Consider the following 24,596-nt stretch of genomic DNA (forward strand, 5'->3'; position numbering starts at 1 on the left):
ATAAACTATCGAAAATCGTAGAACACGTCGTAAAAATACGAAAAAAAAAAAAAAACAAGTTTCTACGAGAATGTGATATGTTATAATCCGAATAATTGAATCCAACAAATAATTATGCGAATGGGATTTTGATCGTGCGACGAAAGATAAAGTGTACGAAGAAAAATATCGTCTGTTCTTCATTCGATTCGAATTTCCCGCAAAAAAGTCCACCCCCTCCGCCGAACAACCCCCCTTAAAAAATATCTCGATAATCGACGACCGATATTTAAAAACTTGACCTAAAGAATTGCTCCTCAATCAAATTCTATTTATTTTCTTTTTTCAACGTTAGTACGTATGAATCACGTTAGTTAGACGATTACGCGGAAATGTAAACGAAAATAAGAAAAGATAAACGGGGGTGGGTTGAGAAAAAGCGTTTGGAAAAGGGCGCCTCGGATTTGAAAGAATGTAAACAAAACGTGACAGCATGTCGACGAATCGGTAAAAAAAAAAAACGGGTGTGCAAGGAAAACTAACAGATTAAAGAGCCTAACTTCTCGCCGTCTTCTCTTCCTTATTTTTTCTTTTCTTTCTATTTTTCTATCCGACGGAAGTGCTGTTACTGTGAGATTCGAAAAAGAAAAAGAAAAAAAAACAGGAAGAGGAATAGAAAAAGGGGGAAAGAGTTGGGAAGACTCGAGGCTCGAGGTTCGAGCGTTTGTTTAAAAAATTATTGAATTAGATAAAAAAAAAGAAAAAGGAAAAGAAGAAAAAGAAAAAATGTGGTGGTGGGTTTTGTTATCGATATTCTCGCAAAGGATGCAGCACGTTCTTGGAGCGTGCGAGCCTATAAGGATAGAAATGTGCCGTGGTTTGGGGTACAACGTGACCGCCATGCCGAATTTGGTGGGCCACGAGATTCAAGGAGACGCCGACTTCACCCTACAAACGTTTAGCCCTTTGATTCAGTACGGATGCAGGTGAGAACAGTGTCTCTCAAACCTTTTTTTTTTTTCCTTAAATATATTTAATTACATCTAATCACATCGATCAATGTATCTGTCATTATTTTCTTTTTGTTTTTTTTTTGTTCTCTTTCATCCCCTTGTAATACTTTTATTTTTTCTTCCTCGTTTATCTTCAAAAATTTAAATATCAAAAATAAATTTTCCGTATGTTATCTCTAAACACTATCGATAACGTATCGCAACGCGTGCCGAGTGGTTAAACTTGCGATGTTAAAACGCACGTGTATTGAAATACGAAAGTTCGTGTGTGTGTTTGTTATCTTGTTTTATATTTAATATTATTAATATATATTTTAATGAGATTATATAGTTTTATTTATTTTAAGAAAATGTGTCAATTGCATATTGCTAAAAATACGTAAAGTATAAGATCGATAATCATAAATCTAAATAATTTCGTTTATCTCAATACCTTGTGTTGACCAATTCAATATTAAAATAACAACATAATAAGCAATGTTTATTACTCTAATATTTTGTTAACTTACTGATGTATTAACAATCAAATCTTAAAAGATAAATTTCGTCTATCATAAATAGCATTTATTTATTTAAAAAGAAATCTATATAAATCTATTTATAAATCAAATATAGATAGTCAAATGTTATACAGTATTATCTCGTGCACAAACACGAACTCGCATTTGAATACAAGAAGTGCACAGTGTAACGTTGTACACGTGTAGGAAGCTTTGAAAGCACCGGCAAAGAACGAACATATTTTCAAGATAAGCAAGTTTAATATGTAACCAATGTTAGCAGCTGAAAGATAAAATAATCAGAGCACCTACGAGGTGTGTGTGATACAACAGTATGCTTTTATAAATTTATAAAACGATACGAAAAGTTAATTTTTGATACCTTTTTTTTTAAGATATCATATTTTTCCCATCCCACCGCCCAATTATGTTCAATAATTCAATATTTTTCTTCTACGAATCTATAATTGTAATGAACAATGATCAATTCGAGTACCTTTAACAAAATATTGCATTTTGATTTTTCAAGTGCACAATTGCATTTATTCCTCTGCTCGGTGTACGCGCCAATGTGTACGGAAAAGGTGCCGTCGCCAATTGGTCCTTGCAGAGGTTTATGCGAACAAGTAAGAGCAAGATGCTTTCCAGTTCTTCAAGGCTTTGGTTTTCCTTGGCCCGCGGCTTTGAATTGTTCCAAATTCCCACCTGTGAACAACCATCATCATATGTGTATGGATGGACCAGGTGAACCAGGTCCTGCTAACCCTATTCAGGTAATCTTGAATAAACATGAACCGTACAAATTGAAACACATGTTTTGTTCGAACAAAAAATATGTAACATTGACATTTAATCTTTAGAAAAAAAAAACTGGTTTAAACCTAACAAAACATGTATTGCTAAATAAAACCAGACGGGTTGACAAGATAAGATAAAATGAATATGCAAGTTAAAAGAAATTTGATTTTTTAGGCAATCGGTGCCGGTGGTGGACCATGGGGTTGTTCGTGGTATGCCAAATCTGGTTTATACGTATTCCTAAATCGTTCTGGAAGATGTGCGGCAACTTGCGAAGCAGATATACTTTGGTCACCGAAGGATAAAAAAACTACCCAAGCATGGATGACAGTTTTTGCAATAATTTGCTTAATTTCCGTCATCATTGCAATACTATCTTTGATGAAACCGAGAAAAAAAGCTGCGATCATGAATACGGCTGGTAAGAAAACATACAAAAAAACGAAGCAACTGAGAAAAATTGAATGAAATAAATTGTACGATTTTATCATTTATTATTTACATTATGGTGATACCTATAGTTTGTAGATATTAACATAATCGGGAGGGTAGAAAAACATGAACATAGTAATTAGGATTGTAGAACATATAGAAGAAGAAAAAAGAAGATTCCTTTTTAAAATACCACCTCAATTAAGTATAATCTCTGATCTATCTGATCTGATTAAATCACTCTTATTTACAGAGAAAGTAATTACATGTCTGGCAGTTTGTCATGGGATAGTCGCAGTAGGTTACGTGATTCGATTAGCTGCTGGCAGATTGACCGTAGCATGTACACCCGCAATACCGTTACATCCCCAAGATCAAGCTGTCATATCTCAACACCAACAACAATATTTGACCCAGGACGGATTATCCAATCCCTACTGTGCTATAGTTTTCATCCTGTTGTATTATTTTGGACACGCGGCAATCGTATGGTGAGTAATCATTTATCTTTAATAGAACGCGAGGAGAAAACCATATCGGGGGAAAAATAATCCCATGATGAAGATGGGTGGGTTTCCTTTAAAAGTAAAACCTTGGCATTGATGTCTCCTCTCCTCTAAACTCGAATGAATGAAACAACCATCGGAACCTGTGCTCGAAGTAAACGGAAAAAGAAAACAGAATAGAAAAAACATTTCAATGAGAGGGAAAGATGAAGGAGGAAGAGGAGGAGGAGGAGAGGGGAAGAGGAGGAGAGAGTCTTCCTGGTAATAAGATCGTGGAAGCTACAAAATCAGTACAAAAGGGTGTGTACATTTGTAAAAGGGTTTGACTCTTGGGTTCGAGTATATGGTGTTGGTGTTTAGCAAGCCACTTGGTGTGTGTGTATGTGTGTTGTATATGTGTGTGAGAGTGAACGTTGAAGATTGGTGGTAGGGAAAGAAGGGATAACAATCTGGCAACAGTGTTGACTCCCCTCGTGCCGCTAACGAGCCTCCAACTCCCATCTCGTCTCATCTCGTCCCGTTTATACTGTGAGCCTCGTCTTACTGGATATAACGGGTGACCTGTAAAAACAACGACCATTTCCGCTAGTCGAAAAAACGTTCGAGAACTCATATCGCATCGTCTCGAGATAATCTTTTTTCCGCGAAATTATCATCTCACAACTCTATACGCCATTGACTTCCTTGATCTTTGAATATTTCATTGAATTTTAATAAGCGAATTGATCAGATTATTTTTTATTCAAGGATCACCGTGTATTCAATGGGGAATTTTTATCGGAGTTTAAAAGAAGTTAATTAAATTACTATTACCTATAATAACCTTTAGAAATCGTACTATTGTTCCAACGTATATATACACAAGTTAAATACCAATTGGAGAATATTTTATACACGGATCATACATATGTATGCACATATGATACGCTAAAGTATGGGAGATCATTGAATCAGTTGAGAGAAAGTTTTACAAAGCGATCTGTTAGGAAGGAAGGGCGGGAAGGAGGGAGGGAGGGAGGGAGTCAAGTCGAGTCGAGCCGATCAAACGATCCGAAAAGTCTGCCCTTAACGAACGGCCCTTTGTGTATATATACTTTGCTTACCCCTCGAATCCTAATTTTGAATTCGGCAATTGTTACCGCTGATTTACATATGGCGGAATTCGAAAATACCGGCTGGTGGAAGTGCCGAGGAAGAATAGGGAAAAAACGAGGTGAAAGAAAGCAAGCAAGCAAGCAAGCAAGCAAGTAAGAAAGAAAGAAAGAGAAGGGAAAGGGAATCTGGGGTCTGTAGGAGGGTTTGAGTAGAATGCCTTATATCGGTGTATATGTAACGTACATACATATGTGCGCACGAGTGAGTGTACGAGATGAAAGAGGTGGTGGGTGAGGGGTAAGCTGTTGGGGAGTAAAAGGAACGAACTATAGAAGAGGGGAAGAATGAGTAGGAGGGAGGGAATAAGGCGGGACAATGCATAGAAGTGCTATTGAGTTCATGGGATGTGGTTGTGTTCCTGGCTCTTCTTCGTGTGTCCGTAGGGCGCGATATTTATCGGCTCTTTCGATGTAAATTATGGCTGTACACTATGTACTTCGGTGCACTGGGCCTTCCCCATAGCCTACCACGATGGGAGAGAACCCATCTACTACTATAGATCTACTACTACTACTACTCCTACTCCTGTACGCTTACATGCTCAATACCTTCTGTAACTCTTGGTATCCAAAGGTGTACGATCGAAAATCTTTCTACGCATATATCAGCATGTGTAAGAGAGTTTCACGCTCAGGGTCGTTCGCTGCCCACGAGAAATCCACGAGGACTTTTTATTTTCTCTTTTGTAACAATCCTTCTTCCTTCTTTTCCCCCCCCCTTCCTCGTTAAAATACATAACACACGAACACAATGAAAGAGAGAGAGAGAGAGAACTATAAGCGTGTAACAAAAAATACGAATGCATACACACGTGGGTATATGCATTTAAACAACCCTATCACGATTTCTCTTTAAACATTATTTGTACTATTACCTTAGTCCAAATAATGTACATATGTACATATCAACGAAAGAGTCGAGAATAATGTAAATAGTAAAGAAAAATCAATAGTCCCTTTTTACTACGCCAATGAAGGAACGAACGGTGCTGCGAGGGTCCAAAAGTTGGGACGTGTTTCGAGAGTAGTACCTCTCTCTCTCTCTCTCTTTCTCCGAGTAGACGACCGGCTGAGGTAGACCGGCAGTGTCGCCCTTTGTGCCTTTCCCTTCTCAACCAACCCCTCCCTCCTCTTTCTCCTCCTCCTCCCTCTCTTTCTCTCATCCCCTTATACCGAGAGAAACTTTTTATTTTTCGATTTCTCTCGAACCGTAGTCTTCTTCTTCTTCTTCTTCTTTTCCTCTCGTGCATCTCTCTTTTTCTTAGATTTTTTTTTCTGGAGGTACTCCTCCACCACAGCACGCTGTTCGGCTTTCATGGGCGTCTCAGGAACAAGGAAAAAAGGATAAGTCGTGGAAGAGGACGGGACGGGTCCGAGAGAGCTGATCCATCATCTCTCTGCTCCCCCGGTGCAGACTCCATCGCGACTCGAACCTGCTGTCCAGTTTCTCTCTCCCTCTTTTCTACCTACTACGTTCGTCTGTTCCTTCATTCGTTCGCCTGCTTGCTAGCTCGCTAGCTTGCTTGCTTGCCTGCCTGCAGGCTTTGTCCCTTAAGCTTTCTCCCTCTCTTTCTCATCGCTACACGGACTTTAGGATCCGGATCCGAGAATTCCTCGATAATTTATCCGAGATAAGGCTCTTACAAGAAGCAACTGACCCCCCCCACCCGTCCTCCCAACTTCAGACTCCCTCCTGTACCTTTAGCTGTTCTCGATAACGAGCCAAACTCTCCTACCCTGATCAGTTTTCAAACCCGACACCCACCAACACCAACAATCTCTTACCAACGTGTATTACTCTCTTTTTATTTTCAAACCTGAATTTTTTTTTCTTTCTTTTCCTAAAGAGTAAGAATTTGGTATGATTCAAGTTACTGTTGTTGTTGTTGTTGTAGGTCCTGGAGATTATATTGAATCTTTATCTGTCATTTCTTTTTCTTAGGAACTCCAGGTTGACTTTTTTAACAGCTAGATTTTCCATTGTAGTTTAACTTGGGGAAAAAATGGGTGGTCCAGATGCAATCTTGACAACGGACTTCATTTAATTGTTATGTCCTTTCACGGAAATTTCTTTAATGTATTACTATTTTCATTTGGAATGTAACCTTTCTTTTTTTTTGTAAAAATAAAATTTAGTATGGTTCAGGTTGCTGTTGGGTTGTATATCATGGGTTTGTAAGGTTACACAAATATCTGATTCTTTAAATTTCTTCATTTTGCCTTTTATATTTTTCTTCTACCTGTTCTGTAGAATTTCCGGGTATATTTTTTAAGAGGACAATTTTCCTATTTTAGTTTCACTCGAAAAGCGTGACGGTTCAGATCCCATTTCGACAATAGGATTCTTTAGAAACGCTGTCCTTTCGCAGAGATCTCATATTTTATTTTTTTTTTTTTCGTAAAAAATAAAAATCACACACCATCAATGTTTATTCTTAATTCGTTACCGATTTTATTCACGTATTAATCTTTTCACGTAAGAATAGGGAATTGTCATGGCTCGGGTTGCCGTTGTTGTTGCAGGTTTCTACGCTGTCGCAAAGTTGCTAAACGTGTATTGGATCTTTTATTTCTCCTTCTCTTATTTTTTCTTTTTTTTTTTAATTCCTTTGTTTTTTTGTAAGAGGAAGATTTTCTGTTGTAATTTCACTTGGAAAGTGGATGGTCCAGATACCATCTTGAGCAACTGGCTTCGTTAGGAGGAACACTGTTCTTTCACAGAGATCTTATCTTATTTCGTTAAAATGGAAATAGGTGTGATCAAGATAGTTGTAGTAGTTGTTATTGGTATTGGTATTGGTTTGGAAGATTTAAGGTTGGACCCTGGAGTTCTCTTATTTCTCACTCCTTCTCTTTATCCCTTCTTTTGTTAGACCTTTCTCAGGCCATTAGGATAATCCTGCAGGATACCTCCCCCAGTTGCATTTCTACTTTAAAAGTGGATGATGGTCCATAATACCTTTTGTTATTTACTCTTCCAATCCATCACCTTTTTCACAGGGGAGAGAGATTCTAATCTTTATTTATATTATTTTTTTCTTTTACAAAGAATAAAATTAGTTTTGGTAGGATAGAAATACTATTGATTTTTCGATTCTCAAAATACTAAATTAACCATACTTCATTACTCATATTTGTTATTTTTCACCTATTTAAAATGATTTGTTCTTATTGTAAGAATAGAAAAATATTAAGAGTTCTGGTTTAGGTATATAAAAGTAGATATGCATAATGAATAGTATTGAATATGCTTCGATACTAATGTATTCAATATTACTTATTCACAATAAATCTTCTTATTGTAAAATAGAATTTATGGTAAAGATCTGAAACGATGGTTCAGGAAATTGAAAATGGATCAGCTTCAGATTCCTCATTTTTTGTTTCTTTTTTCAAAAAAACTGTAATTACACGTACATTTTATTTCAAAGTAACAAATTGATCATGGAAAATGTAGTTAAAATTTTGCTCAAGTAATCTCGAATGCTTTCACATTACCATATTGAATAATTACGGTGATGATGTAAGAGGGGTGTCTGATGAAAAACAAAAACAAAAAGAAAAGATTAAAATTAAACCAGTTCTCTTATCTCTTCTTTCTTCGTTTTAAAAAATTGCTTCTTCTTTTTCCTCTTCTTCTTGTAACGAAAAATTAATTCAGATTTCTTTCAAATTACTAACCATAAGTGTGGGGATCCTACAAGGTTTCGAGTCTTATAGTTTAGTTCGAAAAGTGGATGGATAGATGGATGGATGGATGGATGGATGGATGGATGGATGGATGGATGGTGGGCCCAACGAAAGAAGAAGGTTCGCGAGAGGAAGGACGACTTAACAACTCGTTAACTAACAAAACAAACACGATGCGACTAGTGCCCCTTTCATCTCATCTCGTTGATTATATACCTCGCGGCGGGCCGTGTACGACGAAGACGACGACGGATTCTCCCCGTGAGAGATCATTGGCCCTGGTGGCTGTTACAAAGTTGTTGCATTCTCTTAGAGATCTTTTTTTTTTTCTTTTTATTTTTATTTCAATTTGAAATTCCATAGTAATTTACCACGTTTCTTTCCTTTACGACAATATAAATCATTGAATTCCTATCAAAGGATCGTACTCAAATTGAATTTCCAATAAAAATTTGTATTAGTCATTGTTATATTTCGCAAATCGGAAACCCCGATAAATAAAAATACTATCAAATACACCCTACACCCTTTCCTCGAATATTAAAAACGCAATAAAACTCAGCACAGCCCCCCCATTCGTAGTACTTCGTTTTACTGTAAAAATACGCGTATTTCTTGAAATAAAATGAAATAAAAAGGAAAAAAAAAAGGAAAAGAGAAATCTTACGTTCGGTGTAGGAAAGATCGTAAAATCGAATATTTCTCGTCGAACGCTCCGGGTATATTTTCCTTCGAAAGTTCTAGCGTATGGTCGTCGTGATGATGATGATGATGATGATGCTAGCAGGTATGGCTAGCAACAGGTATGCTGCTGCTGCTGGTGCTGCTTTTGCTGCGAGCTCTGAAAATGAATCGCGCGAAGCCCTAACCCTGCCGTACCACCTTACATTAGAGTAAAGTCGTAAAATCCATCGGGGCCCCTGAACCCTCCCCCCCGTCGTCTCATACTTCTGAGTCCAAAACTGGTCCGCGTTTGAAACGACTTCGACGTGGCAGCTCCCCATCGTTTGAGTTCTTTTTAGTACGTTCTGTTCAGTTCTGTTCTGTTCTGTTCTTCTTTTGCTTTATTCTATCCAAGAAGAAGAAGACGAAGAAGAAGAAGAAGAGGAGAGATAGAGAGGATAAAGAGAAAAGATAAAGATAAAAGAAAGGATTTCCATCTGCCTTATGGCAGTTGAACGTTGTTGTTGGTGCCCCTCTCGTTTGCCTTACGACGGGGATACGCCCCCCTTAAGCAGCTTCTTCTCAAAGAAGTATAATTTCTTATCTTAACATATGCAACCGCATATTTTCTTTGCGTGCGAACGCGTAAGACATGCCTCGTGTATTTTAACCCAAGCACGACCAGTTTTCAAATTACATATCTTCCTTTCTTTCTTTCTTTTTTGGTTTTTTTTTTCTTTTTTTTTTTTTTTTGTTATATACATATACATACGAAATACAATGTGCAAATCAACCAATATTGTCCGTGTTCATTCATAAATTTGTTTCGTCGTGAAACATTAACTTTTACGAGAAACAAAAGTTGCTTTTTTTGTACGATATAACGAGCATGGATTCTAATCAAATTATCTTCCAACTTCATTAAATATTTTGGCTATGCTATCAATCATACTGGGACACAGATATGATGTGTTCGTTACTTTTTGTTTATTGGAAATAATTATTTACTTATTTATAGTAGAAATGAGTGATCGTTTTTGTTCTTTTTTTGTGTGTGAAATATAACGAGCTTTGGATCCTAGCCAAATTACGTTACAACTTCATCAACTCGTGTCGACTATAAAAAATTGAATATACAAAAAAAGAAAAGTATTCGTATAATATACGTGTTTCTTTTTATATTTTTTTTGTTTGTTAAAAACAGTAATAGAAATAAAAGATTAGTTGATCTAACGAGATTGAATTATGTTATAACTCCATTAACTTGTACAATGTTGAAAAAGATAAAAGAGAAAGGGTAAGATTCTAAGAGATTGAACAAAAAAGAAAAAAAAAGAAAAGAAGTGAACGTGGTCGCGCGACAAAAGTCACTTTTCTCGTGTTCGTCGTCGCATCGTCGTCGTCGTGGTCCCACACTTGCCACCTTTCTTCCTTGTACTCTTGTTGCTTGGAAAAGCAAAAACTTGTTCGACGAATCTCACTCTGATGAATGGATGTGGGCCCCCGGTACGCACGCGTTTCTTCTTTTACTGCGCATGCGCAACTCGCAAAGCATGCTCGGCGCGCGCTTAAGCGGCCTGCTCCACTTTTCAAATATTCGAAAAAACTTTTCGCTCTTTTTTATATTACCGCGTATCAAATAAATCCTTTCCTTTTTTCTTTCCTTTTTTCTTTGCTACAAATATCTGAGATATTAGCTTCTTCTTTTTTATTACATTTATCGAATTACTCGAACATTTTCTTTCTCTGTCTCTTGCAATTTGTATAATATTTATAAATAAAATAAAAATGATATGACCGTTTTTTTAGGGTGACTCTAATTCTTGCACTTTTTTTTCCACCGGATGGATGCACATTTTAATTATATAATTTAACTAATTGTTCAAAAAATGTTGTAATATTAGTGTTATAGTCATGCGTGTATCACTGATGACGTATTCCTGCGTGAACATTTTAAATAATAATATTTATTTTTCTACTCATTTCGTTTGTTTTTCTTTTTTTTAAATGAATAAATAAATTTATAGAGAAAACACAAAGAAAAAAAAGAAATTAAAATCATGTAGCAGCTCGTAAAATGAGAATTCTAAAAAACATCGTGTGCATATGTAGCTACCGTTCGTTTGGTTTCTATAAATAAAGACGAGCAAACACACTCGAGAGACCAGAAAGTTGACTCTCGGTTGGTTGTTGGACGTTCGCGTATGGTGTACATGGTAAATTATGAAAGTTGTTGCAGTATTATTGCTATATCGATTTTAAACAAACATTTGCAACGTTTCGTACAATTTTACGAGTCAATTAAAATATCTTATAACTTTATATCAGACATTTATCATGTAACTACGAGAAATTTCATTGACTATCATCATCATCATCATCTTGATTATTATCTTTACTATATAAAATTACAGATGTGATTTTAGATAAGTTTGTAAAATTCGTTGTCGTAGAAAAATCCTAACAAGAATTCTAATCAATTTCTGCATTGAATGACGTAACGAACAATTTACAATAAAAAACATTAGAATGAGATTTTTCTTATAAATTTAAATTTCCAAACCCGTTGACGAGTCGGATAGGAAGTGATGGTGGTGTAAGAGGGATTATGATGGTTCGTGGATAGGATTATAGGTTGGGACATGATTTCTCTCAATCATTGGAGGTAAGAGAAAATCATGGCTCGCGTGGGCAGGGTCGCATCCCTGAAGTAAATTCTTTCTTCGCAAAGGCCGCGAAAAAAGAATCTACCCGCTACCCCTTTGGATTAACGACAAATTAAAATTTCAAAAATAACTTAAAAATATTGAAATTATCTACGATATTAATTATAAGTTACGAATAAAAAAAAATCAACACTAAAAAAATGTTTAAATGGTATCAATTAATAAAATTGTTCGCAATACAAATATTTCATTTATACGAATACATGAAAGAAAATAAAAATAAAAATAAAAATAAAAAAAAAATTAAAATTTTAAAATATATATGATACATAAAAAATTTGATTGAAGAAAATGTTAATAAAAAAAAAGGATCCCAAATGAACTCTAAGTATTGGAACGTCGAGATCAATCGAGAATGAAAGATATAATTAATCATTACCCTACACACGATCGAAAAGATACCATGGGGCACGTCGGTAGGCGTATCGTTATTTGAGCCTTTCCCTTGGCTGTTCATTGGATATACGTTCTCTCGTGGTGCACGGTTCAAAGATAGCCATCGATTTGAAGCAATAACTCGACCAATAACCCGATCGATAAAACCGGCCTCCTATCCTCCTCAATTATTTCAGGGAAAAGGAAATTGCGTAGACGAGAAGAAATTGCGAGCTGGGAGACGGCAGAAATCGGGGGTTGGGAAGGGGAGGATAGGAGGAGGGGAGGGTAGGGAAGGGTGGGTGTGCCCAAGCAATAATTATCGGCAAATTACCGTATGTTTGTTTTACAGACTCTGGATGATATACAAGACGATACTAAGAGGATCTTTTTCTTTCTCTTGGCACGGTTATAAGCCGCGGGCTATACGCGAGATCGCGGAACACACTTTTCTCTTTTCTCTTTTTCTTTCACTCACTCACTCACTCATTCTTCAGATACACGCCTACTTGACCTTCAAACTTCCTACAGTAATATGATTATTCTTCTTTCTTTTTTCGTTTTTTATTTGGATATTCTTCTTTACATCCTATTATTTTAAATGCATTGCTATTTTATGCTCTGAAATATGCATCTTTATGAATTTGTTTCTTAAGGGGGGATTTTGTGGAACAGTCAAATGTAAAAGTTTGAATAAATATTAATTTCTATAGATATATGTTAATTGTCTGTACTATAAATTTAAATTGATACTTATTAAAATTTCTAATCGATTCTAAAGTTTTGAATTATCTATGCAATACAAATATTATAAATTATATATAAGTATTATATTAAATTATGAATACTAAAGAAATGTTTATTGCATATAACACAAATTACACGTTGTAATTAATCCTTATAGAAAATCCTTCAGAAAAAGTGTAAAATTAATATTCACTCGAGAGAGAGAGAGAGAGAAGTTTCTAAAAAAAAAGAAAAAAAATAATTAAAAATTGTATCTTAATTTATTATTGCCGTGTAATGTATAATCGAGTTATTTCATTTTATTTGATTTTTTATTCCTCAACAACAAGTTATTTCCTGCGGCGGCAATCTCACCGTCAACAGATACTTCGATTCTTCGGTTTTATTTCTTAAAAGGAAAAAAAGAAAAGGAGAAAAGGGAGTAAAAAAAATACTTTTCCTCTTATTCGACGGACATCTGCGAGATGTTCGTGGATGATTTACGAGCTATGTTCCTACCTGCTCCGGCACGAACTCGCTGTAGTTGTGTGTATGTGTATGTGCGTACGTAATTACATCCCGGACCGTCGAACAGCGATCAATCACATTTAATTAGTCTCCTTCCACTTCGTGCTATCCTTACGGCTTTCAAGATAAATCGAACCCCTGATCCTTCTTCTCTCCTCTCGTTGATGCTTAATAATATTTCTTTCCTTTCGATAGGAAATATTTTATTAACAACACACGTTCTACTCCTTTTCCTTTTCTCTCTCTCTCTCTCTTCATTTTGCGCGTGTTAATATAATAAATTCTAAATTAATTCTAAATTATTCTATCCAATATATCTAATCTTAATTTTATTTCATTCAATAATTTATGTTACGTTACTAAACTGTTAATAAAATTAAATAATTTTCAAGGCTAAATTCGACATATGTAATCTAAAATTAAAATCAAATATTCACATTTAGAAAAAATCTAACAGGTAATACCAATCTACCAAAATACATTCCTTCTTATCATAAATTTCGATCGACAAACTCGAATATCTTCCAATATACCCGATCGATCATCGAAGTCGATTCGCATAAGATAAATGGTAAAAAAAGAAAAAACAAGAAAGAAGGGATCGACGATCTCGTTGAAACGAGAGATGGAGGAGAATCTTAAATCTCGCCAGGAGTGTGAAGAAGGTCGTTGTTGTTGTGAGAGGTACTGAGAAGGAAATAAGAAACGAGAGTAAAAAGAAAGGAGGGAAGGTGAAGGAAGTTAAGAGAAGTGAGAAGTGGAAAAGAGGTGGTTGAAGAGTTAGATGGGGTTGAGGAGAGAAGGGGAATTTTTGCGAGCACAAGTATTTGCGCCTCGTTTGACCCGTTCACTGATTTTTCGATCTCGTCAAAGGTTTGCGTGATTAATTAGTTGAAGTTCTTGGTACAGGAGTCTTTGAAAGGCCTCGTCAACAAAACTGGTCGAAAAGAAACGACGGCAAGCAAGCAAACGATGCTGGTTGGTTGCCGTTAGGGGGTTCGTAACTCGTAACCGCAATTGGGTTCTCTTTCTCTTTCTATTCTCTCTGTGTGTGTGTATACGTGTTAAGAGAAAATGGGTGAGAAGAAGTTGAGAGTTAAGGGGTGGAGAAGCGTGCAACGAAGAAAACAGTACTCTTAAGAGCACCTGCATCTGCACCGATCAACAAATGTACAAAAGCCAGGCACCTCCAATCCTACGAACTTGTTCGATCTCACATGGCACATGGGATCATTGTTCATCTAACCGCTAAAGCTCGAGTGGTTCTCATACACTTTATACCAAAACCTATTATAATGAACTATACTTACAATGAGCGTTGAAACTGTACTATCATTATTTTACGATATATCCTATATGTTTGATATGTTCAAACAATATTACTCTGATATTACAATATATTATTTTTATTTTACGAAGGTGGGTCAACATCTGTGCATGGTGGTGCATAGTCGCGAGAAAATGGTCGCGAACGGCAGGTAATTGCAAGGAGGATAGTTTCGGCCTCCAGCAGGGTTTCTCAACCATGGGATCGGTTGCTGCTTGGGGACTTCCAGCTGCTCAGACGATCGCCGTTTTGGTTACCAGGGATGTGGATGCTGATGAACTTACTGGTGAGTATTATATTTATAATTAAATTATCTTTTTTTTTGGATATAAAATATTATTTAATATGTAGAAAAGTTATTCCGTATACGTTTATTTTCAAACGTTCGATTTAGATGAACCCAAGCATGACTGGTTCTTCCAGTCGTACTTTGAACTACGATGAAGTAGTACACATCCGCCCACGTTTCTTATAACTTTCTCGGTCTGTCTATGAATCTTATAAACTCATGTGAACGTGCTGCAATGCAACCAAACTAGAATGGTTAAAGTTCAATAAGAATCAAATAACATTTGTACATATAAATTTCTTGGCCTGAAAAAAAAAAACATATATGGATAAATTAATATCAAATGATTGTCATTTTCTGTATCTCAACAAGCTCGAAAAAAATATGCTACGTTCAATACACAACGACAACGGAATTTGATTGATCCGTGATTAATATTGCATCACCGAAAAAAAAAACATTAAATAACATTCATTGTTTGTACTTTAACAAACGTGAAGAAATTTGCAGTCGAATAATACTAGAAAAGGAATTTAAAAAAATATAAAATAGTATCTACTTATTGTCTGTTAAGAATCTCGAAGAAATTTATGGTCGAATTTAGAAAATCTATAAGATGTTCATGCACAAGGAGAAGACTCGAGGCAAGCTAACGTGAAATCGGCTGCGGTTAGCGAGGGCTCCTCTTTCTCTCCCGGTAGGAGAGGCGACATTCAATGCAAATACCTTTGGACCCGCTCTGCAACTTTTCACTGTCCTCTGCTAAGATCAAAAGCTACTTCGACTCCATTTTTATCTCTGACCTAACAGCAAAGACGATGTTTAATTTCACATACAATACTTTTATACTTCTTCTTCTATTTCGCTTACTTTTTTAAATAATAATAATAATAATAATATTAAATATACTATCAACATTTCGAGAGTAGAAAGTAATCATTTTCTACTTTGGATATAAAAAGGATAAAATAATAATAAAAGAAAATCAGATAGGATAAAACAATAAAATGCAATTGCAATTCGTTGGTGCACGGGTGTATCCACAGAAAAAAAATAAGGTCAAAAAAAGTTAGGACGTATTATGCCGTATGATTTTTTCCCTCTATCGTATGTTTCGATTTTTACTTAAAAAAAAAAAAAAGTGCAATAAAGCCTTCTTCCACCCCTCCTCCCCAAGTTCCCAGAATCGGCCTGTATAAACAAAACATTTATTAAAGAAAATACTGACCAAATAAATAGAAGTAAAAGCAATTAAGATTAATCGGTTTTGATAAGAACGTGAGAGTAAATGCATACGAAATGTGTATAACACGTACACGAATAACTTATGGGAATGAGTTAGTAAAGAGAATGAGAGAAAAAAGAAAAAAGATAAATGAGAAAGAAAGGAAGAATACATACGCATGTTCTCTTGGCTTCTTCTCGAAGTATAGTACGATCTCGTTGACCACCGTACGCTCGTGCCTCGCAAACGAGATTGTTCTTCGAAGATAGCGAACGACGTTTAAAGGCCAATTTATCGAGCCTGTCTATCGACGACGAGCCTTGCCTTCCCGTTGCCTTGACTTCCCCCGAGAAAAGATATATCTGACGACGAGTCTTCCTCTACAAAAGATTCCTTATTTCCAATCGAAAATTCTCTCACGATTCCTCATTTTAAAAAAGAACATTCAAATAGGACATCCCATCATAATCATTATTAACTCTAATTGAATAATAAAAGAAGAAAAAAAAACAAAACAAAAAAGTTAAATCATGAGTTAGAAATTCAATTATTAATATACAAAACAGTATAGTCTCTGAATTTTCCTTAAAAATCTACATTAACTTTCCCAATATTACGAACTAATTAATACATTTTTTCTACTTTCATCATCATCATCGAAATATCAAAAGTATATACTTTGAATTTTTGTTGAAAATTCTATAGATTATTCTGCTTTCACAAGTTCATCGCCATCGTCATTGTTGTCATCGTTGTTGTCATAGTCGTCATTTTTTAAAACTCTAAGAAATATTTAACTCTGGTCAGGGACTTGGAATGCAGAAAAAGAATTTTTATTTTACCAAGGGACTCGAGATCCTTCACATTCCTTATGATGAAAGAGACGAAGATGGAAAGATCGGGGAGAGGTGATTCGCATAAGAGAAGATCCACACTACTAACCGGATAAACTCGCCGAAAGAAGAAGTGTCAGACGCGAGAGATTCTTACCGTTATTTTCTCTTTCCGTTATCCCTTTTTAACAAGTATTACTTATGTGTACTTACATACTTACCTACATTGTAAGTATGTATTACACAAATACATTTGATACCGTTCATTATATTGAGCTGAATCAAAAGTTTTAATTCGTTAGTATTTTCATGCATAAGTGAAACAAATTTTGTTCATATTTCGTATGATATCGTTAATTATAATTTCGTATCATTATTAAAGATAAGTGTAATAACGAGTACAAAGATATAAACGCTTTGACTGATATATATTAAGTGAGTTCTCGTCTGGTCTCACGAGGTGAGAAACTTACTTTCGATCTCAACCGGTTGAAGGGTGAATAATCGTGAATCGTGAATCTTTCTCTTTCTCGGACAGCCGTCTCGCGATAATGAGGAGCATCGTGAATAAGATAAAGATCTACGCTGGCATTACTTGTCCTAGCCGTCCAACTTACACGCTCTCACGTTCCGATCCATTTGAGAAAATATTCTCAACTAAATTGTATTTAAATATAAAGAACATATATAAAAATAATTATTATTAATAATCTGATTACTTCTATGGCTCTCATATTTGCTAATACGTTACCTATCAAACTGCATTAGACACGGATATATACACGTGGTAGGAAATATGTTGAACAAAAAAATATTTTCAACTTATTGGACGGTAGGAATGTATGTAATTGAAAATGGAAAAAATAATAGAAAAACATACTATAATTAAGCCCTCCAAGTAGAAGGAACTAATAGATAATTTGGGTCAAAAATTGTACCTGAGCAGAACTCATCTGAAAAAGTAGTCATCCGAAAAACGAAAGGTCCTGGGTTCGAATTTTGGTCTAATAGACAATCAAGACCTAAATTTCCCATAATTTCTTTCTATTTGGGGGGTTTAATTCCATGTAGTATTTCCTTCAGTCTCTGCCATACACTTTAGGCTTATACATAATTCTAATTTTAAAATAAAATATTTTATTTATATATAGATAATAGAAATTTTGCTTACCTTTATGTTTTAGGAAGTTGCTTCGTTGGACAACAAAATGCTCGATCCCTTTTGGTTCTGGTATTAATACCACAATTTGTATACTTCTGTATGGGCACAACTTTCCTCCTAGTCGGTTTAACATCTCTTCTATTACCACGACCATTGGTGACACCAAGCTCCGTAGTGAGCGCGCTCCAACAGCAACAACACCAACAACAGCATCCAAATCCATTGATCAGACAAAGAGAATCGTCTAAATCACCGGTGGAAATCTACAGGAGACAAAAACTTTTGTTAATCAAAGTCGGCTTTTTTGCTACCTTTTATGCAGTGACATTGTTTTGTCTAACCAGTACAACATTTTACGAATGGTGGGGTCGTGAAAAATGGCTGAGAGCACCAGAACCATCCAGTTCACCTAAAGTACCATCCAAACCTTACGTTCAGTTCTTCATTCTTCGATTGGTAGCTACTTTGGGAAGCGGTATAGTTACAGCTGCTTGGATTTGGTGGCCAAATTTAATGAACATTTGGAGACGCTTACCACCATGCAAACAACCACCACATAAGTGTCATCCTCACGGTGTACCTGTACCAGTAGTTCATTGTTTCAATCCAAATTCTACCAGTCCAACACCTCATCAAATTCATCATCTTAGTCATTTGGCACCACCACCACCACCACAACATTCGCTTTTACATCAGCATCAAATCATTGCTAATTCTTCATCGAGTAATTACAGGAGTCATAAGAAACACAGAAAACATAGAAAGTATCACAGTGGTAGCGAAACCCAAGTATAAATATTTCATTAAGATACTCTAATTGATTAACTATGTGTACCTATTTTTTAAAACTTAGCCATAATAGTAATGATTACTTTGATAAAGACTGTACATCGACAATGTACAAAATGTAATTCGCTTTTAAGGATTTAATCCAGCGAATTTAATTTCTTTCTGTGTCATTAACTTTTACAGTAAGGATGCATTAATTAATTGATGCACGAGAGAGGCTTAATATTATGACTATTAATATTATTATTGTTAACATTAAGAACGTGACATGAATTTTATTTATTTTGGGCAAAAATTTGCGCTTCAAGTACATAAACGATGCTGTGAATAGTTTAAGTAGATTTTCATTAGTTCACTTTCGTATCAAAGTATGTTAAAAAAAACCTTTAGGATTTTCATAATTTATTTGAGTTTTAGAAAACTTTGTTTGAATTGTTTCAACAATTAACTCAATCAATTTTGCAATATTTTTTCTTATTTTTTTTATATACGTTGAATACAAAAGTAATTATTAAAAATTGTATGTATGTATGTATATGTAAATATGAAAAATGATGATTTAAACAAAATATTGTTCGTTTTCGAATATCTAAAATACGTAATTTGTTATATCATTCACATTATAATAATATGTTTTATTAAATAAGTTCAATAATGAAGTAAATTGTTATTTATTACGTGCCATTTTTTAATTCCAACGATAGTGGTTCCCCAATTTTTGCAATTCTTGGCGCCCTTACTGAATCCAGGATCTCCTAAGGCTTCCTATGTCAAATTCTAACCACAACACTTTGCGAAATAGCCAATAATTTTTTGTAAAAATTACGTAAAAATAAATAAAATACATTTTACATCACAGAAAATGTAATTGAACAAATTAAACTTATTATAACAATTAAAGGAATGGATGAGTCTGTCGATCACTGCACTTTTCTCAAATCGTAGAATTAAACTGAATGCAGCCAACTTCATTGTAAACGATAAACTTTAAAGTATTTAGATAAAAATTAAATTTAACATTTGTTCAATAATATCGTTTAAAATTTAATTAGCGTTAAACCTAATTATTTTTATGATAATAATTACAAAAAACTTTTATATAAAATACGATAATAAATAATTAAATACATTTATATACATAACTAAAGTAGATTTTTATTTTGTACTATTAAATTTAAATTCTACGCCACTGAAGACCAAGGTGTGTGATTGGCCTGTACCCTCGGCACAAAGCTCGTTGCTTTTACATAATCAAGGTGTGGTATTCACGAGAATACACAGCCATTAAAAAATATATATATTTAAAAAGAAAGAAAGAAAATACTTTAAAATAAATGCATTCTTCTTTTTTGCTTAGAATGTTTCGAGTTTGAAATTAGAGCATTTCGGTTTTATTACATAGGCCAAAATTTAAAATAATAAAGAATATCTTACTTAAATAATTTATCAAGAAAAAAATAAATGTAAAGAGCTTTGTATAGTAATAGTAAATAATATGAAATAGAATTTATTTAAATCTTTAATGCCTTTAATCTTTTATCAATTATTACCTTTTGTTGATCGGTTAATGGCCTAATATTCACAACTTTTGCTTTCTGATTTGGATTTAATTCTAATTCTAGTAATGCATCCAATTCTTTCAATTTTTGTTCCGCATTACGGCAAGCCTAAAATATCATTAAATTATACAGAAATAAAATATATAATATAAACAATGTGAAAACAATTACACTATCTATAGTCTAGATTTAAGTTTACGTGACGATCAACGTATTAATAAATATTTAAATATTACCATTCTTAATTCATGTTCTATATCACAGTTGACTTTTGCGAGCTTCTTTTTTTGGGAAAATTCTTTAACACTGAACCCAAGAAATCTTTCAATAATCTATAAAAGAAATTATAAAAATATATTAACGAATATATTTTAGGCATTTTTATTAAATATAAAATACCTCAGAAGCAACAGCAACATCTAAAGCTGCAGTTTTATCAGATATCGTTCCTTCCAATTGCCAACAAAGATTTTTCCTAGATAATTTACCAAATGTGATGAATTGTCCTCGTACAGTTTTAAATGTTATCTCTTTAACCGTTTCCTCGATAATATCGCAAATAAAGTCACAAATTTTCGCTGGTATTTCTTCTTGGAAATTCTTACTTTTTATAAAGTCCGAAATTTTTCTAACACCTTTCTCTTGACTCGATGTTTCTTTAATACAACTTTTTTTCGACGAACCAATAACCGATGGTGATATTAATGGCTAAAATATAAATTCTATATTCTTTATATATAGGGTGCTCAATAACTGGTAATACAAGCGAATAGTATTCTACATGAGAAACTAAGTCGATAATATAAAATATAATTCGTCGAATATATATATACGTGCACTTGATTAACAATAATTTTTCATGTAGAATCAACTCTACTCGCTTGTACTACCAATTACACAGGACATCCTTTATATTTTTATATATATCATATGCATATACAAATATTAATACTAAGTCCTACCGCAGGTCTTTTAATTCCAATTTCTTTTTGACGATCAACTTGCATACTAGACGATGCTTTGCTTGTATTAGTACTATTCGTCTTAAATTTAAATGTTTCACAAGATTTTATACCTTTAACAGAATCAGTATTTTTCAAAAATAATTTACTTGGTAAAAAGTTTCCTTTCACATCAGATTCTTTAGTTTTTGGTATCGTAGCTTTCTTTTCCACTATTTCCAACATATTTAAGTCATCAAAGTTAAAATCATCTTCTGGAAAATCTATATCACTTTGTTGTTTAATATTTTCTTTTTTGTTAAAGCTTTCTATCCTATTATCTGTATCTTCCACTACTACAATATTATCTTCCATGTTATAGTCATTATCTTCTTTAGGTAATACTCGAAAAGGTTTTACCAAGTTCTTTCCTCTATCCGTGCTTCCAGTATTCTTAAATGTACTCGAGGTAGACGTACATGAAGTAGATGCAATAAATTGATCTTCTTCGATCATTCCTAACAACTCGTCATCCATATCGAAAGCTTCATTAATATTATTACTTTGATGTACATTATTATCATTAACAGGATTTTTCGGATGGACAAAAGTTGGTTGCATGATGTCCAGTCGATTAGATAAATTATTCTGCGTATTTGCAGAATTTGATGTGTTATTTGTACTTTGTATATTATCCATTTCCAGATTTTGTTGTTCAATTTGTGTAACTTCTTCCAAATTAACTTCAAAATCATCTTCAAAAAAATCATTTGTAGCAGGTGATGGTCTGTTATTATTTTCCTGTCTGTCTTTATCATTATATGGATCTGGATTTTCTGGACAATCCCTGTAATATTAAAGTGAATTCCAAATTTATATGAATGTTTCATTGGTTCTATTTAAAAAAAAAAAAAACTTACAAAGCTCGAGCTAGAACATTTTCTAATGCATTGCTGATAGATAAACTTTCTACTTCTCCCCCAATTTCTCTGAATTTACTTTCTTCTAATAACATAACACCTCTTCTGCATATCAACGGTCCAATGATCATTATTTTATATCCGGGTATTAATGTATCCTATCGAATAATAATATTATTAATTTTTATGAAATTTAAAACATTACCGATTCAATTTTATTAATCAATGCATTGCATATTTGTTTCTTTCATTTAATTTTGTCATAATGAACAGCATACGGTCAGAAAGAGTCAGTATGATCATTAATATGTTAATACAATGTTTTGTAATATATCGGACTATTATATAAAATTAAAATGTAACTAAATTATGTTTATAAAAATACATTACTTGTAAGGATGAAATGGTTTTGTATTCTATACCAATAACATCTTGAAGACCATCTGTTAGATGTAATAGAAGCATCCTCTTAGCTTTAGGTTCCCAAATTTGAGGTTTGACATCTTCCGTTGCTTCTATATTGACATTGGAAACATTACGTATTCGCTCTAATTGCTTATACTTTGAAGTTGATATATCGTACATTTTGTTCACCTGTAATAATATTAAAAAATATTCTACATGAAATTAAATGTATATAAAAATGTATGTGCACGCTGTGTATATAAAATTTAATATTGCCTGAAGGATGTAAGATCCATGTAAGACTCTTTTTAAACATTTACTAAGATCCTTCGGTAAACATCCATTATCATTGTTAATTTCACGTAAATCACTTAATTGCCATTGCGTTTTCACAAATTTTAATATTTCATTGTACACTAGCTAAAATAATATATAATCATAAAATAAAATTTGTAGTTAAAATACAAATTTGTTAAACATTATATTATAATAACTTACTGTGTTATTTTCTGAAATGAAATATTCTATACAATCTCTTAACCAAGTATCATTCATAAAATATGATTCTGATTTTAAAGTATTTTTAACACGTTGCATCAGATCTTCATTCATTTTTAATTATTTTATTCACAAGACTATCAATACATTATAGAATTACCGTTAATTATTTTATTAATTACCGCTTTTTCATTTGTATATATATACAGAGAAAAACGTACATAGTTATACGTAGATAAGTAGTTATAAAATAATAACCTAAAAATCGAAATTGTCTAAAAAAGGTAATGTACTAACTGTTCGTTCGAAGATTTAATCTGCAATTAATTAAATTTCACCACACTATATAACACACATTGATGTTTACACGTCAAAATCTAACAAAAAACTGATTGGAAAAAAATGAGAATCACCGGAGCATTTTTTCATATTTCGAACTAATAACAACATCGAGTTTAAAATACAAACACGGTGCATTAGTGCAGTTCTTAAATAACAATAATCCTTAAAAAATTGTTAATTAATCGAAGGAAATCTCTATTGTTGTTTAAAAATACACAGTATACGTTCGGAGTACCGTCCTCGTTGAAATCCACCGTTAGACTGAGACATTGTCCTCTGTGATTGTTCTTTTATTGAAAGTTGTTTATATGACTTTCCGAACGTTACGCATGTGTCTAAAGAGAATAATACCCCCGTGTATAGAATTTCCTTATTCGGAAAGTCATATAAACAACTTTGAATAAAAGAACTTTCATAGAGGACAACGTCTCAGACTGAAGGTGAATTTCGAAGAGGACGGAGCTCCGAACGTATACTATGCGCTTTTAGACAACAATAGACGTTTCCTTCGATTAATTAACAATTTTTTAAGGTATGTCCAATACTCTTGCGCATTCTACTTATATTTAAGATTTTTTACATACATGTACATTGGTTAAAACATTAACATATCTATAAACGTGCAATACTTTGATTAGAAGATTATTTTGATATGTTTTTCTTTTATACATTTTTTTAAGCTTCGATGAACGTAACAATTAGTAAAATTTTGATTAATATTTATTTATAATAAAATTTTCAGAAGCGATGTAGCCTCTTCATAGTTAGACCTGGGTAACAGCATATTACTTTCCATGTCATATTATATTTTATTTTTTATACATTTCATGACATATAAAATCAATGAACTGAAGTATTTATTAATTTATAGGTACTGTTTAAATTTATTTGTGTATTTTGATTTTTATTCAAATAATGTACAGTATATATTAATTATTATGTTTTATTAATTCTATTAGTTATCATTTTCTCTTTTTTATATCAATATACGATATTATTCATATATCGAATATGTGTGTCATGAATTTTATCTTTGTTTTTGAATTATAATTTTTGTATTTATTTTACATTATGATGTAGATTATAATTAAGGTAACATAAATTCTTTTGCATGCATAAATTATTATCAATAATAGTTCATATTAACATTGGTAATAATTCATATAGTCTATATAAACACAATTCAAACGTTATATATATAATAAAATATTTCATT

At 33.4% G+C, this 24,596-nt stretch overlaps 2 protein-coding genes across 7 annotated transcripts; one reads left to right on the top strand and one right to left on the bottom strand.

The window, feature by feature from the left end:
• Positions 1 to 804: 804 nt before the first annotated feature.
• LOC122523195 (frizzled-4) lies at positions 805 to 14,861 on the top strand. Its single transcript, XM_043644849.1, has 6 exons — positions 805 to 965; positions 2,022 to 2,265; positions 2,465 to 2,711; positions 2,976 to 3,213; positions 14,510 to 14,703; positions 14,812 to 14,861. Exons 1-6 carry the CDS (start codon positions 805 to 807, stop codon positions 14,859 to 14,861), a joined length of 1,134 nt encoding a protein of 377 aa, XP_043500784.1.
• On the bottom strand, positions 14,481 to 24,244 carry LOC122522813 (recQ-mediated genome instability protein 1-like). 6 transcript variants are annotated; one of them, XM_043644086.1, is made up of 12 exons: positions 23,452 to 24,244; positions 23,336 to 23,355; positions 23,039 to 23,049; positions 22,817 to 22,960; positions 22,526 to 22,729; positions 22,136 to 22,293; positions 21,237 to 22,062; positions 20,674 to 20,982; positions 20,511 to 20,606; positions 20,266 to 20,382; positions 17,936 to 18,189; positions 14,481 to 16,311 (listed from the first exon to the last, which is right to left on the bottom strand). In XM_043644086.1, the coding sequence occupies exons 1-11, from the start codon at positions 23,457 to 23,459 to the stop codon at positions 17,938 to 17,940; spliced, it is 2,145 nt and encodes a 714-aa protein (XP_043500021.1). In that variant the 5' UTR covers positions 23,460 to 24,244; the 3' UTR covers positions 14,481 to 16,311; positions 17,936 to 17,937. The 6 variants fall into 6 exon arrangements, 4 of the variants coding, with proteins under 4 accessions (XP_043500021.1, XP_043500020.1, XP_043500022.1 ...); XR_006305172.1 differs by lacking the exon at positions 14,481 to 16,311 and adding exons at positions 18,268 to 18,389; positions 18,462 to 18,506 and having other exon boundaries at positions 18,098 to 18,189; positions 23,039 to 23,175; positions 23,336 to 24,244; XM_043644085.1 differs by having other exon boundaries at positions 23,039 to 23,175; positions 23,336 to 24,244.
• Between the last annotated feature and the right edge of the window lie 352 nt (positions 24,245 to 24,596).

Source organism: Polistes fuscatus, unplaced genomic scaffold (assembly GCF_010416935.1).
Source record: "Polistes fuscatus isolate 324 unplaced genomic scaffold, CU_Pfus_HIC Scaffold6, whole genome shotgun sequence".
Lineage (NCBI taxonomy): Eukaryota > Metazoa > Arthropoda > Insecta > Hymenoptera > Vespidae > Polistes > Polistes fuscatus.